Source organism: Xenopus laevis, chromosome 3L (genome assembly GCF_017654675.1).
Source record: "Xenopus laevis strain J_2021 chromosome 3L, Xenopus_laevis_v10.1, whole genome shotgun sequence".
NCBI classification, from domain to species: Eukaryota; Metazoa; Chordata; class Amphibia; order Anura; family Pipidae; genus Xenopus; species Xenopus laevis.
The window spans coordinates 148,194,646-148,208,762 of NC_054375.1; the positions used below are offsets into that span (position 1 = coordinate 148,194,646).

The window sequence follows — 14,117 nt, forward strand, 5'->3', positions numbered from 1 at the left end:
ATAAATATATAAGGGGATCATATAATAATCTCTCTAATGCTTTATTTACCAGTAGGTCTTTCCAGCTGACGCAAGGTTTTCCATTCTGGTTAAAAGTAAATATTGGGAAGGGGTTTGTTACAGTGAGAGCTGTGAAGATGTGGAATTGTCTCCCTGAATCAGTGGTACAGGCTGATACATTAGATAGCTTTAAGAAGGGGTTGGATGGTGTTTAGCAAGTGAGGGAATACAGGGATATGGGAGATAGCTCATAGTACAAGTTGATCCAGGGACTGGTCCCATTGCCATTTTGGAGTCAGGAAGGAATTTTTCCCCTCTGAGACAAATTGGAGAGGCTTCAGATGGGTTTTTTCGCCTTCCTCTGGATCAACTGGCAGTTAGGCAGGTTAAAATAGAGTTAAAAGGTTGAACTTGATGGACGTGTGTCTTTTTTCAGCCTAACTTACTATGTCTATATTGCTACATACATGGAGTGTGAAGACCTGTGACTATTCTGCAAAGTGTTGGATGAAATGAAAATGTGCAAAAAAAAATGGGAACTGACTGGCTTATTCAGGTTGTCCAAGCAGCATGGGTATTATGGTTCTTTTGGATACAGCCAATCTACTTTAAAGTTGGTTCTATATGTACAAACAGAGCAATAACAGCACCTTATAAAGACAAACCCAGTGAAAACCACCCAATATGTCATTGTAGCTGGGGAATTAGTGGCCTATCTGCTGAGCCAGTTGATTGGGTTACAGCAAAATGACCAAGAAAAGTGTATTTCTACTTCTTTATAGGATGCAACCTCCAAAATACACGGGGGAATTTAGGTTCAAACAGACCAGTAAATTCGATACCTGAATAAAGTCTGGACATTGACAATGGTGCGTGCGTCAGCCATGTAGTCCTCTTCTGCAATCATAGAACTTTCCTCTCCGACAACCACCATGTGGGCCGCGTAACTGACCCCACAACGCAGCATGTCATCTAGACTGGGGAGAAAGTGGAAGACCCATCATTGTCACTTATGAACCTTTCCAGATATCTAATACACGTGTGTACACGTTTAACCTTGCGCGTGCCTACTTTTCAGGAGATTGCCATTGCCTTCAGGGTGGCAATAGCAGGTGACTTTGGAGATTTCTCATGCTCGGGGAAGCATGTACTCCCCATTCAAGTGAATAGGAAGTGGTGGTGGTGGTAGAGGAGTTCTCAAGAAGACTCAGATGGCACACACATAGCAAAATGTGCTTAAACTTTGTGATTTATTTGGATCTCTGCACAACATTTCAGGGGATCAACCCCCTTTATCAAGTGCTCTTACAAAAGTGAACAGGAAACAGGTATAAATAGATAAAGCCTGAGTTTGGTACCACCCTCCAATTACAAGTAATTACTAAGTGCAAACCGTAATGCAAAATGTGCATACCTGTCTATGACAGTCATGTGATATCATATTAGGAAATATTCTGACGGTATCCGTAAGTGTTCTCATCTGTATCAATGTATTAACTGTGAATATAAAAAAATAAAACAGAAATATTACCTTAAAATCTATCTCCACATAACTGGTCATTTCCATATTACAATTGAGAAATGTATCACATAACTAAAAGAAACATGCATAATTCTGAACTTCATTCAACCCCGTGGGGGACACAGTATTAAGTTTATCTATCCACATTGTTTCTTTTTGTAGCAAAAGTCTATTATAATTCCCACCTCTAGAAGGAGTATCCACTATCTGCAGTACCATCCACCTTAACTGCTTACTGTTATGGCCCTGTTCCTTGAAGTGCTTGCTCACTGGTGTAACGTACTTCTGTTTCTCCAAGTCACAATTATCAATTGCCCTCTTATGCTCGCCAATTCTTACCCGGATTTCTCTTTTGGTTTTCCCAACATACGCCTTTCCTCAGGGACACTTTAACATGTAAACTACCCCTTTCGTAAGGCAGGTTGCAAAGTCTCTCAATTTAATGCTATAACCCTTAGAGCAGGGGTTCCCAACCTTTTTGAACCATGAGCCTCACTGAAATGTAAAAAGAGTTGGGGAGCAACACAAGCATAAAAAAGTCCCCTGGGGTGCCAAATAAGGGCTGTGATTGGCTATTTGGTAGCCCCTATGTGGACTGATAGCCTACAGGAGGCTCTACTTAGAACTATACTTAGTTTTTATGCAATTAAAACTTGCCTCCAAGCCTGTAATTCAAAAATAAGAACCTGCTTTGAGGACACTGAGAGCAACATCCAAAGGGTTGGAGAGCAACATGTTGCTCACGAGCTACTGGTTGGGGATCACTGCCTTAGAGGGATGATTAAAGTTCTCACCTTTAATAATACTACTGCCACAACCACATGTTAAGCATGGATACGTGCCCTTCCTCGGGTTCCCCAAAAAAGTGGGTTGTTTGTTTCTAGACTGCACCAAATCGGCTTTCACTAGCATATCCTCCAAATTGCGGGATCTTTTGAACGATAATAATGGTTTATTCTTAAACAACATGCCCAATTAGAATTTCCCAATGCTTGTGAATAATTGACCTAATGGAATCTGAGTTGGAGTCCAGAAAATTTACCTCTTAAGGATGATAATGCAATTTTAATGTAGGGTGATAATGAATTTTAATGTAGGGTGTAGTGTGTTAATCTCTTTTCTCACTTTTAATAGTTCCTTTCCTCCCCATGCCATGTGTAGACTACTACATGTGACTAAACCCTACATTAAAATTCACATTGTATTATCATACTAAAGAGGTAAATTTTCTGGACGTGACGGTAAGATGGAGTACTGTACACGGATTTATATAGAAAACCCACTGACAAGAATAACTTGTTGCACAGTAGGTTCCATCCTCCCAATATCAAGAAGGGGCTACCCTATAGTCAGTTTTTGAGGGTTCGAAGGATTATGTCCCAGGATGAGGTGTGTGAAACAAGATTGGAAGAAATGTCAGCAAATTTTATGCAACGTGGGTATGACCGGGTGGTAGTGAATTCACAGAAAAAGAAGGTAAAGGAAGTACAAAGAGTGGATTTATGAAAGGGATACTGTCATGGGAAAAAACATTTTTTTCAAAATGAATCAGTTAATAGTGCTGCTCCAGCAGAATTCTAGACATATTGTCAATTTCCCAGCTGCCCCAAGTCATGTGACTTGTGCTCTGATAAACTTCAATCACTCTTTACTGCTGTACTGCAAGTTGGAGTGATATCACCCCCTCCCTTTTCCCCCCAGCAGCCAAACAAAAGAACAATGGGAAGGTAACCAGATAGCAGCTCCCTAACACAAGATAACAGCTGCCTGGTAGATCTAAGGGCTGGGACACACTGGGCGATTTGGGGAGATTTAGTCGCCTGGCGACTAATCGCCGCGACTTTCCACGACCAATCTTCCCCGAATGCTTCCCCTCGCTCTGCGCCTGGCTAAAATGAAAAATCGACTGCGCTAATCACACGCGGCGATTCGTTTTCCGAAGTCGCCCGAAGTTTCCTCGTGAGGCAACTTCGGGCGACTTCGGAAAACGAATCGCCGCGTGTGATTAGCGCAGGCGATTTTTCATTTTAGCCAGGCGCAGAGCGAGGGGAAGCATTCGGGGAGAAAAGTCGCTGCGATTAGTCGCCAGGCGACTAAATCTCCCCAAATCGCCCAGTGTGTCCCTACCCTTAGAACAACACTCAATAGTAAAAACCCATGTCCCACTGAGACACATTCAGTTAAATTGAGAAGGAAAAACAGCAGCCTGCCAGAAAGCATTTCTCTCCTAAAGTGCAGGCACAAGTCACATGACCAGGGGCAGCTGGGAAATTGACAAAATGTCTAGCCCCATGTCAGATTTCAAAATTGAATATAAAAAAATCTGTTTGCTCTTTTGGGAAATGGATTTCAGTGCAGAATTCTGCTGGAGTAGCACTATTAACTGATTCATTTTGAAAAAAATGTTTTTTCCCATGACAGTATCCCTTTAAAAGGAAAATTAAAGGTGAAGTCAGATGACCGGGTTCCTTTTGTCAGCACTTTTTAATTCCAACTCAGATTCCATTAGGTCAATTATTTACAAGCATTGGGAAATTCTACAGAAGGTAGCATTTCCATTATTATCGTACAAAAGATCCCGCAATTTGGGGGATATGCTAGTGAAAGCCGATTTGGTGCAGTCTAGAAACAAATAACCCACTTTTTTTGGGAACCCGAGGAAGGGCACGTATCCATGCTTAACATGTGGTTGTGGCAGTAGTATTATTAAAGGTGAGAGCTTTAATCATCCCTCTAAGGGTTATAGCATTAAATTGAGAGACTTTGCAACCTGCCTTACGAAAGGGGTAGTTTACATGTTAAAGTGTCCCTGAGGAAAGGCGTATGTTGGGAAAACCAAAAGCGAAATCCGGGTAAGAATTGGCAAGCATAAGAGGGCAAATGATAATTGTGACTTGGAGAAACAGAAGTACGTTACACCAGTGAGCAAGCACTTCAAGGAACAGGGCCATAACAGTAAGCAGTTAAGGTGATGGTACTGCAGATAGTGGATACTCCTTCTAGAGGTGGGAATTATAATAGACTTTTGCTACAAAAAGAAACAATGTGGATAGATAAACTTAATACTGTGTCCCCCACGGGGTTGAATGAAGTTCAGAATTATGCATGTTTCTTTTAGTTATGTGATACATTGCTCAATTGTAATATGGAAATGACCAGTTATGTGGAGATAGATTTTAAGGTAATATTTCTGTTTTATTTTTTTATATTCACAGTTAATACATTGATACAGATGAGAACACTTACGGATACCGTCAGAATATTTCCTAATATGATATCACATGACTGTCATAGACAGGATTGCACATTTTGCATTACGGTTTGCACTTAGTAATTACTTGTAATTGGAGGGTGGTACCAAACTCAGGCTTTATCTATTTATACCTGTTTCCTGTTCACGTTTGTAAAAACATTTGATAAAGGGGGTTGATCCCCTGAAACGTTGTGCAGAGATCCGAATAAATCACAAAGTTTAAGCACATTTTGCTATGTGTGTGCCATCTGAATCTTCTTGGTTACTGCTGTATACATGGAACTGTTGAGCAGCCAAGTTCCCAGATAGAGCACCACTGGAACGTGACCCACGGAGTTCGGATTTTATTAAAGTAGAGGAGTTCTCCTCTGGTTGATATAGGCAGATTAAGAATGTACCATAATGCACTATAGCCCTAATTCACAATGTTATTTCTTTTTTACAATAATACAGGTATGGGATTTATTATCGGGAAACCTGTGAACCAGAAAGCTACAAATTACGGAAAGGCCATCTCCTATAGATTCCATTTTATCATCATCATCATCATTTATTTTATCCAAATAATTGAAATTTTAAACCATGATTTCCTATTTCTGTGTAATAATAAAACAGTAGCTTGCACGATCCAAACTAAGATATAATTAATCCTTACTGGAAGCAACACCAGCCTGTTTGGTTTATTTAAATGTTTACATGACTTTCTAGTAGACTTAAAGGAGAACTAAACCTTTCTTTAGGCAAAAGTCCCCACTGGCCCCCCTTCCTGCCTCTCCCCCGCACAGTGTTCCCCCTGAATTGTGTCCCCTCTTGAAATACTGACCACACATGCAGAGTCAGCGCAGCGGAGCTCACAGGCGCCATCCTCCGGCACTTTGGTATTCTTCGTGGCTTCTTCCTTTCGGCAATTTCTGTTACTTTCAGCTTGTGCAGAAGATTGCTCCAACAGTGCATGTGCCAATATGGCGCTCAAGAAATGCAGAATACCGAAGCGACGAAGATGGAGCCTGTCAGCTCAGCTGCACTGACTCTGCATGTGCGGTCATTATTTCAAGAGGGGACACAATTGAGGGGGAACACTGTGCAGAGGGGAGGTAGGGAGGGGGCCAGTGGAGGGGTGGCGGTGGGGACTTTTGCCTAAAGGGGAGTTTAGTTCTCCTTTAAGGTATGAAGATCCAAATTACAGAAAGATCATTAATCCAGAAAACCCCAGGTCCCGAGCATTCTGGATAACAGGTCCCATCCCTGGAGTGTTGCTCATAGTCACTTACTTATCAATGGATCCAACCATGTAATAGATCAGAGGGAACCAGCAAATGGCTTCCAGGAACTGAACATCTGGCCTGGGGGGAAAAACTTATAATATCAGTATTCAAGCTTTGCAATGAAGACCATTTGATAATACTTGTGTGGGCAGATACACAATGACCAATTTAAACTGATTGGTTCTTCACACCATCTTAAAGAGAAAAAGTTCACCTAAACAGTAAAGGCAGTTACTTTTAATTGTTATATCTAGTGATTTACCATAACATTTGCGAAACGGCGAAAAAGTTGCAAAAACCGCATTGAAGTCAATGGGCATCACAATAATTTTGACGCTTGACCATTTTGACACAAGCAACAATTTTTATACTGACGCGCGACAATCTTTTTTCGTCATGGTGGTTTTTTTGCCGCCAAATTTTCACTGCAGTTTCACGAAACACGGAAATTCACAGCGAATTTATTCGCCCATCTCTAGTAATATCATTTAAACTGAACCTTTTTAAGTGAAAACCTACTCATAATCCATCTTATTGCCCCATACAACACCCGTCCATTTAATTCCACCAGTTTTTCTACATAACTACTACAATTGGGCCATATGATGGTTCCCATTTACGTGTCCTGTATATTGGTTCTCACGGGTTCTCCAGCAGCAGGATGATGGGGCTGAGCTCCTTCTTTCCTCTATAGTAGGCTCTTAGTGGAACAATAAAGTTATACAGCCCGTTTCCAGCATGCTCTGCAGATACTATCACCAGCGCATTTTTGAAGCCATATGCCCTCGCATCTTCAAATGGGTAATGTTGGCAGCTCTGCGCATGGGAAAAACAAAATTCAACATAGTTAATATGAAATAGTGGGCAATAGAAGAGTAGAAAGGCAAGTTTTTGAGTTATAGTTTATAGATTACATATCAGATAGAAGATCGGTACATACTCATCAAAGAGACTATTCGTTTTAATTAAAGGGGGGATTAAAGAGTAAAATATTAAATTAAGTGGCTGAACACATACCTTGTCAAGGCGCAGGCAACAATATGGGCTCTTATGCTGGAGCAAGTGGCACAGAGTGGGTGAGCTGCCAATATAAGGCGTGTTTGATGGGTATCCCTTGACCAAGCTGAAGAGACAAAAGAAGAACTTTGATCCCAGTGTGACTTTGTTTGCGTTATTCTCTTTTGCTCTTATTTGAGTGCATGACTCTGCCATATAAACATATGGCTGCATTTGATGGAAACTCTTTAATTATGTTGCCATATAAAAATTCCCCACTCCTACTTTCTGTAATATCCTACCTGGAGTTGAACCGGGGACCTGGTGTTTCTGGGCTGTCTGAGTTACCACTGCTCTATGGTAACTCAGACTTGGATCACTCCCATTGCTATATTAGTAATTGCAAGTAGGACATGGCTTTGTTCAACTGTTATCAATCTGACCCCAGGTGATCAGTGTAAGGCATTAGGCTGCCTATAAGACCCCCTGCTCGGCACTAAATCATTGCCCAATATAGGTCTACCTTCATAGTTCCTGAGTGCGCTTACATATTGTCTGATCGTTGTTCTTGACCCTTGCCTGTTGTTTGACTACTCTTCAGATTCTGATTGTGTACTGTGTTCCTGCTTGGTTTGACCCTGGCCTTTGACCTCGACTACGCTACAGCTTCCTGATTTGGTACAGCATTGTCTGTTTGGTATTGACCCGGCCTATCCCTTGACCACGCTCCTTGATCCCCGTCCGTTCTGTACTACGTGTGGTTCCCTTGCCTGCCTAGAGCTCTCTCCCTGGTCCTCTCACGATAAGACCTGGCAGCATCCGAGTAGCGGGCTCTCCTCCCAAAGTGGAAGGTGGTCGTTAGAGGCAGAAGACTGAGCCAAGACCAGGACCTTGGGGATTGTTCTGCTTTTGGGATACCTATTGTAACATTTTCATAGCACCTACTTGATGGAGGTATCCAGTTCCTCATCTGATTGGCTGGTCTCATCTTCTGACTGGTCGCTCAAGAGGTCAAAATTTGTACTGGTGTCACCATCCACAACATCTGGCACTGCATCTATACTGTGTTTCCGTTTATGGGTTCTATCAGCAGGTGGGCTCAGCATATTTCCATCGACACTTTCTGGGCTTCTGGACCCTTGGAGATCCATGGCCACTGTTCCTAAGGCAAGGACACAAACACTATTATTGATTGTTGCATATGAATCATCATAAATTCTTCTGACTTTTTGGTAGAGATGGTTATATGAATTTAGCTTCAGAGCATATCTTTCCAAATTGTTTTATCTATTGCTCCCCAAATGCAATTTGTTGGCTGAGTAATGTTTATTGTAGAATCTCTTACCCATGCTTGCTATAATACTATGAACAGGGAGCCGTGTCAGGCCATGGTAGTTAGACTTTAGGTACCCCGATTTCTTTGCTTCTTCGTTGTCTTTCAAACTGAATGCCGAGTTCTCTTCCTTTGAGATATTTATGTAGAAGCAGGTGTCCGTTGAGGACATTATATGACAAGGCCCCGGATTAAGCAGGATGCTGGTTTTGTTATCCCGACGGACACCAATCAAACAGACCCCATACCTGTAAACACCAAATGGGTCACAAATTATAATAATTTCAAATCCAGGGTGATTTTTATAGTGACTAACATTATGATTAATTACCATTGCATTTAGAAATGCAACAAGAAAGTTTTGTTTTCTAGAATATTCAGGTCTGCCAAGTATTTAAAGGCGTACTGTCATAGGTTAACATGTTTTTTTCAAAATGCATCAGTAAATAATGCTGCTCCAGCAGAATTCTGCACTGAAATCCATTTTTCCAAATTGGAGTGATATCACCCCTCCCCCAGCAGCCTAACAACAGAACAATGGGAAGGTAACCAGATAGCAGCTCCCTAACACAAGATAACAGCAGCTGTAGAATCTAAGACCAGCACTCCCATAGTAAAAATCCAGGTCCCCACGAGACACATCAGTTACATTGAGTAGGAGACAACAACAGCCTGCAGAAAGCAGTTTCCATCCGTTAATTTGCTGGCTGAAATCAAACATGACCCAAGGCAAAATGACCTGAGTAAATGCACACCTCACACACCAAATATTCACAAAAAATACACTTATTGGTTCAGGAATTACATTTTATATGATAGTGTGAATTATCTGCATTTTAAACAGTGTAATTTAGAAATAAAAATTACACCATAAAAATCATGACAGAATCGCTTTAACTCTTCATTGAATCTCTTAATTTGAGGTAGATCCTAAAAATGTGTTGTCAAAACAAAAATGTTGTCACTTTCAGTCCTCTGTCCTTTAAAGTCACATGACTACAAGAGCTTGAATTGTGGCTGAACATGAAAGATTCCTCCAAATCTGAATTGTGCAAAAATGACTAGGATTAGGTCTATGAAGGTTTTCATTCATCCAGGTCATGGTATAGATAGTAGAAGTAAATCTAGAGCAACTGGACTTGCTGAGTAATCTTTGAAGACATTTCACTACTCATTTGAGCAGTTTCATCATCTCAACTAAATTTATTGTATCCCTACTCAAATCACTAAACCACCGTTGAAAAGTGTTTTGAAGTTTGGATTGCCTGAAAAGCATTTGTGTTGGTCCAGAAAATCTTTACTGGAGGAAGAGTCATTCAGGAGGCTCTCCTAGGGGTTTTGATAGCAAGCTTTGTCCTGTGTTCAGAGTCTTAAGTGAGTGAACCAATAAAAGCAGAAACCTAGTGGAGAGGGGGTATTAACCATCAAAATCTTTGTTAGTGATTAACAGAGTCTGTGTATAGTAGTAATGAGTGGAAGCTTAGGATACGGATCCTTTCTAAGGATCTGAACCTTAGGGCTTGGGGTGCAACCACCATCCTATACATGTCAGATGAAAGAGGCAAAAAAAAGTACAATTCAATGTTAGGAGACCCCCTCCTTCAAATACCGCTGAGAATCTAGGAGTCTTTTTATTCAATTTACAGCAAAATCAACCTTTGGGTATAGATTATGTGTTGCAGCAGAACATATAATATCTTTATAATGTAATAATATACTTGTATAAATGTGATTATACCCCATAAACTAGGGGTTTACAGGGGAAAGCATGGTGGGTCACTGGCAGGGCCACCATCAGAATCACAGGCAGGGTCGGACTGGGCTGATCTCCCTCCCCCGACAAGCTGGAAGTTTACGCATGCTCGGGGGAGGAGGGTGGTGGTGGCCCCTGTAGGAAGGTGTGGGGGCCCCTTGGGGGGTGAAGGGGCCCCTGGGGTGGTAGTCATGGTGGGCCCTGCACCCACCAGTCCGACCCTGATCACAGGGCCTCCTCCAGCAAGTCCCAACTGTTTACTCATTGCTCATTTGGGCCCTGGCAGAAAGCCCTGCCAACGGGTAGAATGGGTGCCCAAGGAAAAAAATGGGCAGGCACACACAGCCACTCCCATGGTTCATCCCAGTCATTCTCCATTATGCCAAAACCCGACCATGATTAGCCAAATTCTGCCATGTGGTCCCTGACTGCAGTACCCCCTGTACCCCCTGATAGCGGCCCTGCTCATTGGTCAACACTTCTGTCTAAGACTAATTGGAATGTATTATGTGGGATCAAGTAAAATATGAAACCTAAGGTATCTGAATTTAGTAATGGCAACTATAGAAGTAAATCTAAATATCCTTCTGTAGTAGATGATACTGTATATCATCCCATATATGTATAAGCCATCCTCATTATTAGCCACAGTGCTGTGTATTTGTCATTGATTAAAGTCATATTGAACAAACTCACAACAATCACGACACTTGCACAAGGAATGGCTTCACAGTGACAATGATTGTATATAATGTGAATCATGATTGAGAAAAGACAATTGAAAGTGTAGTTGTGGTTAAACAAGGGAAGGGCATCGTGCCTAGAAAGCAGTGGATGTTGATTTTAATCACATGTAGATTTAACATTGCCTCGCTACAATCACTGGGCTTGCTAGTCTCTATTTGCAACTGCAATCAGATTTGATTATTTTTGATTGTGGTGCCTGGGTGCATGATGGCGGGGCTGTAATTTTGTATGCTTCCAATCATAGGATGCAGAATAACAGATAATAAGGTATATAGGCAGGGAGGCCATAGAGACGTTAGGTCAGGAGTTACAGGGAGTCTTTGCAATGTGTTGTTGTTAAAGCTGCACCCAGAGACCTGCTGGCTTCAAGTGCACTACACCTGTGGAAATGGGTAGTAAAGGTCTTTTTATTTTTAAGTAAGATTTTGGTAAATGTTGGTGTTCTAATTGTAATAGACAAATTAAGGACAACTAAGTCCTAAACAGGACTGGATTAATTCATCGGGTGCCCCTATGCCCGCCGATGCTCATCTCCCCCACCACCCTCCCCTTGACACATGGGCATGCACAAATTTGCTTCTTCAGGTCCAGAACAATGACTATTAGTGCATGGGAGATTTAAAAAAGAAAATCAAATCTCCTGCATTTCCCCACTGCTTCAGAACCAATTTGGAGGCAGCTGGGTGGATGCAGTAGGGGACCCCATGAGGCCCTACTTCATGAGCAATTTCAATATGTATTGGTAAAACAGGTCAACCTATTTTGGGGGCCCTAAATACATTTGCTGTGGGGCCAAGTAACATCTAGTTATGCCACTGAGTACCCCCCTTCCCTCTGGGGTCCAATTTTTTGGACAAGTCCTGAATATATTGAGACAGTCCAGAGGTATATACAGGGTTCCTTATCCCAAGTTTCTATGAGCTTAGACTCATAATGTAGTGTAGGGGTTTTTCACAGTGATGATGGGTGTGCTTCCTACGTAGTTACGCCCTGGGGTACTCGAAAATGGATATGGTTCATGGTAGATTTGAGGTTGATCAGGGCAAATGCTGACATGTTTGGTAATATCACCATAACAAACCAAAACACAGAACAAAAGTGGATAGAAATAAACATTTCAGATGAGTTTATAATGCAGAAGGCATAGCAGCATCTTTAAAAAAAACAGTAAAATATTAAATTGCAAAACCAAAAGGACCAAGAAGCATTTAGCAGTGTGTCACCCAAGAAAATCCAAGTTTTAAAGGCTTGGAGTTATATGATTTGCTTCTCTGTTGCAGTTGATGCTTGCACCATTCTATAATGCAGCTCGGAGTCTAGCTGAGTGCAGGCAGGCCCGGATTTGTGGCGAGGCCACATAGGCCCGGGCCTAGGGCAGCACATTTTTGGGGGCGTCATGCCACCCAGCCGCTCTTTGGGGAGCCTGTGCTCCCCAGTGCTCCAGCGCTCGGACGCGAAGGCGGGCGCAAGGACCGCGCAGAGCGCACGGCCTAGGGGCGCCCGCCCAGCGAATCCGGCACTGAATGCAGGTTGGAGGCCAGGTTATTTCTGTACTTGGAGAGAGAACCCAAGGTGGAATGCAGAAAGCCGATATTAATGGGCATTTTTTTCCCTTCTAATAGATCTGTGACGTAGTTAATTATATCTTAGTTGGGATCAAGTACAAGATTCTGTTTTATTATTACAGAGGAAAAGGAAATAATTTTTAAAAATGTGGATTATTTGGATAAAATGGAGTCTATGGGAGCCATTCCATAATTCAGAGCTCTCTGGATAACAGCTTTGCTGAGGTTGAAAAAAACACACACCCATCACTTTCAACCTTTTACTCATAATTCCTATCTAACTGTTGGCCAATGATCCCCAACCAGTGGCTCCAGAACAACATGTTGCTCTCCAACCCCTTGGATGTTGCTCCCAGTGGCCTCAAAGCAGGTGTTTCTTTTTGAATTCCAGGCTTGGAGGCAAGTTTTGGTTGTATACAAACCAGATGTACTGCCAAACAAAATCTCCTGTAGGCTGCCAGTGCATATAGGGGCTACCAAATAGCCAATCACAGCCCTTATTTGACTTTTTCATGCTTGTGCTGCTCACCAACTCTTTTTTGGTTTTAATGAGGGTTACTCACTTTTTATGGGCATGAAAGGATGAATAAGTAAAGCTTTTCCCTTGGTACTCTCCAAAGAACTTGCTTTCACTCAGTCGGATGTGATAAACCTCATTGGCTGAGCAGCGGCTATAAGTGTTCTGCCACTGATCCGGGGAACTGGCGCTGTCTCTTGAAAGGCAAAATAGAAAGATTATTATGTTAGTAATGAGATGGATGAGGTGGGCAAAACTTTCCTATCAGTTGTAGCCTCAGTGGAGATACTTAAGGGCACATTTACTAAAGTGTGCATTTTTTCCTTGTCAAACTTTACCAAAGTTCATTGCTACTCGCAAAATGTAGTTTCACAATTATCTACTTGAAATCGTAAGGACACTTTTTCAAAGGAAATTAGGTGATTTTTCTCCTGGCGTCAATTCCATTTGAAAATTTGCCATTTCAATTTCACCATACAACTGTAGTGGGGAAAAATCTCTAGGAAATTTTTGGAATATGGAAAATTGATATGGAGGGGGTGATGTAGACAATGAGATTCAAAAGTGGCTGCTCTTTTTAGTGGTAGTTCTCCAGCCTAAACCTGGAGAAATTTCTCTTGGTGAAAATAAGTTCTTGTGCTGTTCGTAAATTGGAGAATATTCACAAGGGAATTTTCACCTGGAGAAGAGTATTTACACCAATGCAAAGAGAATATTCAGCACTGCATAGTTAATTCTCCAGAACCATATTCATAGTCTCTTTTCTAGTCAATTTGCCATGTTGAGGGGAATCTTCAATTTTGGTGAAACTACTCTACATTTTCACCCTTTAGTAAATATGCACCTTAGAGAGGGCTTGTCAGGGAAAACAATTTAAATGTTCTTCTGGGAAGGGTTCTTGGAAAGAAAGTAAAGAATAATCGTGGGAAGTTCTAAATTGGAGAGGCAGGATCAAATGAAAGATAAGCTAAATAGCAATTATGGGGGTTACTTACTAAAAATCATTTATCAATAATTCTTCTTGAAAAAGTCGGAGCGAAAAAACAGAACAACAAAAATGAGCGTCAATTCAAATAGTATGATTGATGCTCCGAAAACTCAACTTTATTGGATTATCGGATGAAAAAAACAGACTTTATTGGATTATCCAACGCAGATCATGATGT

General features: G+C 41.6%; 1 protein-coding gene across 7 annotated transcripts in view; it reads right to left on the reverse strand.

The window, feature by feature from the left end:
- kcnt2l.L (potassium channel, sodium activated subfamily T, member 2 like L homeolog) overlaps positions 1–14,117 on the reverse strand; it is a 68,264-nt gene that overhangs the window by 11,733 nt on the left and 42,414 nt on the right. For all 7 annotated transcript variants that reach the window (XR_005966409.1, XM_041587244.1, XM_041587243.1 and 4 more), the window contains 7 exons: positions 12,998–13,147; positions 8,382–8,617; positions 7,982–8,198; positions 7,058–7,163; positions 6,684–6,856; positions 6,047–6,118; positions 843–977 (listed from right to left, as the gene is read on the reverse strand). Coding sequence is in view for 6 of the 7 variants with exons in the window: in XM_041587244.1 (XP_041443178.1) it covers positions 843–977; positions 6,047–6,118; positions 6,684–6,856; positions 7,058–7,163; positions 7,982–8,198; positions 8,382–8,617; positions 12,998–13,147 (1,089 nt within the window). In the remaining variant the exon portion in view is untranslated. The remainder of the gene's footprint in view (positions 1–842; positions 978–6,046; positions 6,119–6,683; positions 6,857–7,057; positions 7,164–7,981; positions 8,199–8,381; positions 8,618–12,997; positions 13,148–14,117) is intronic.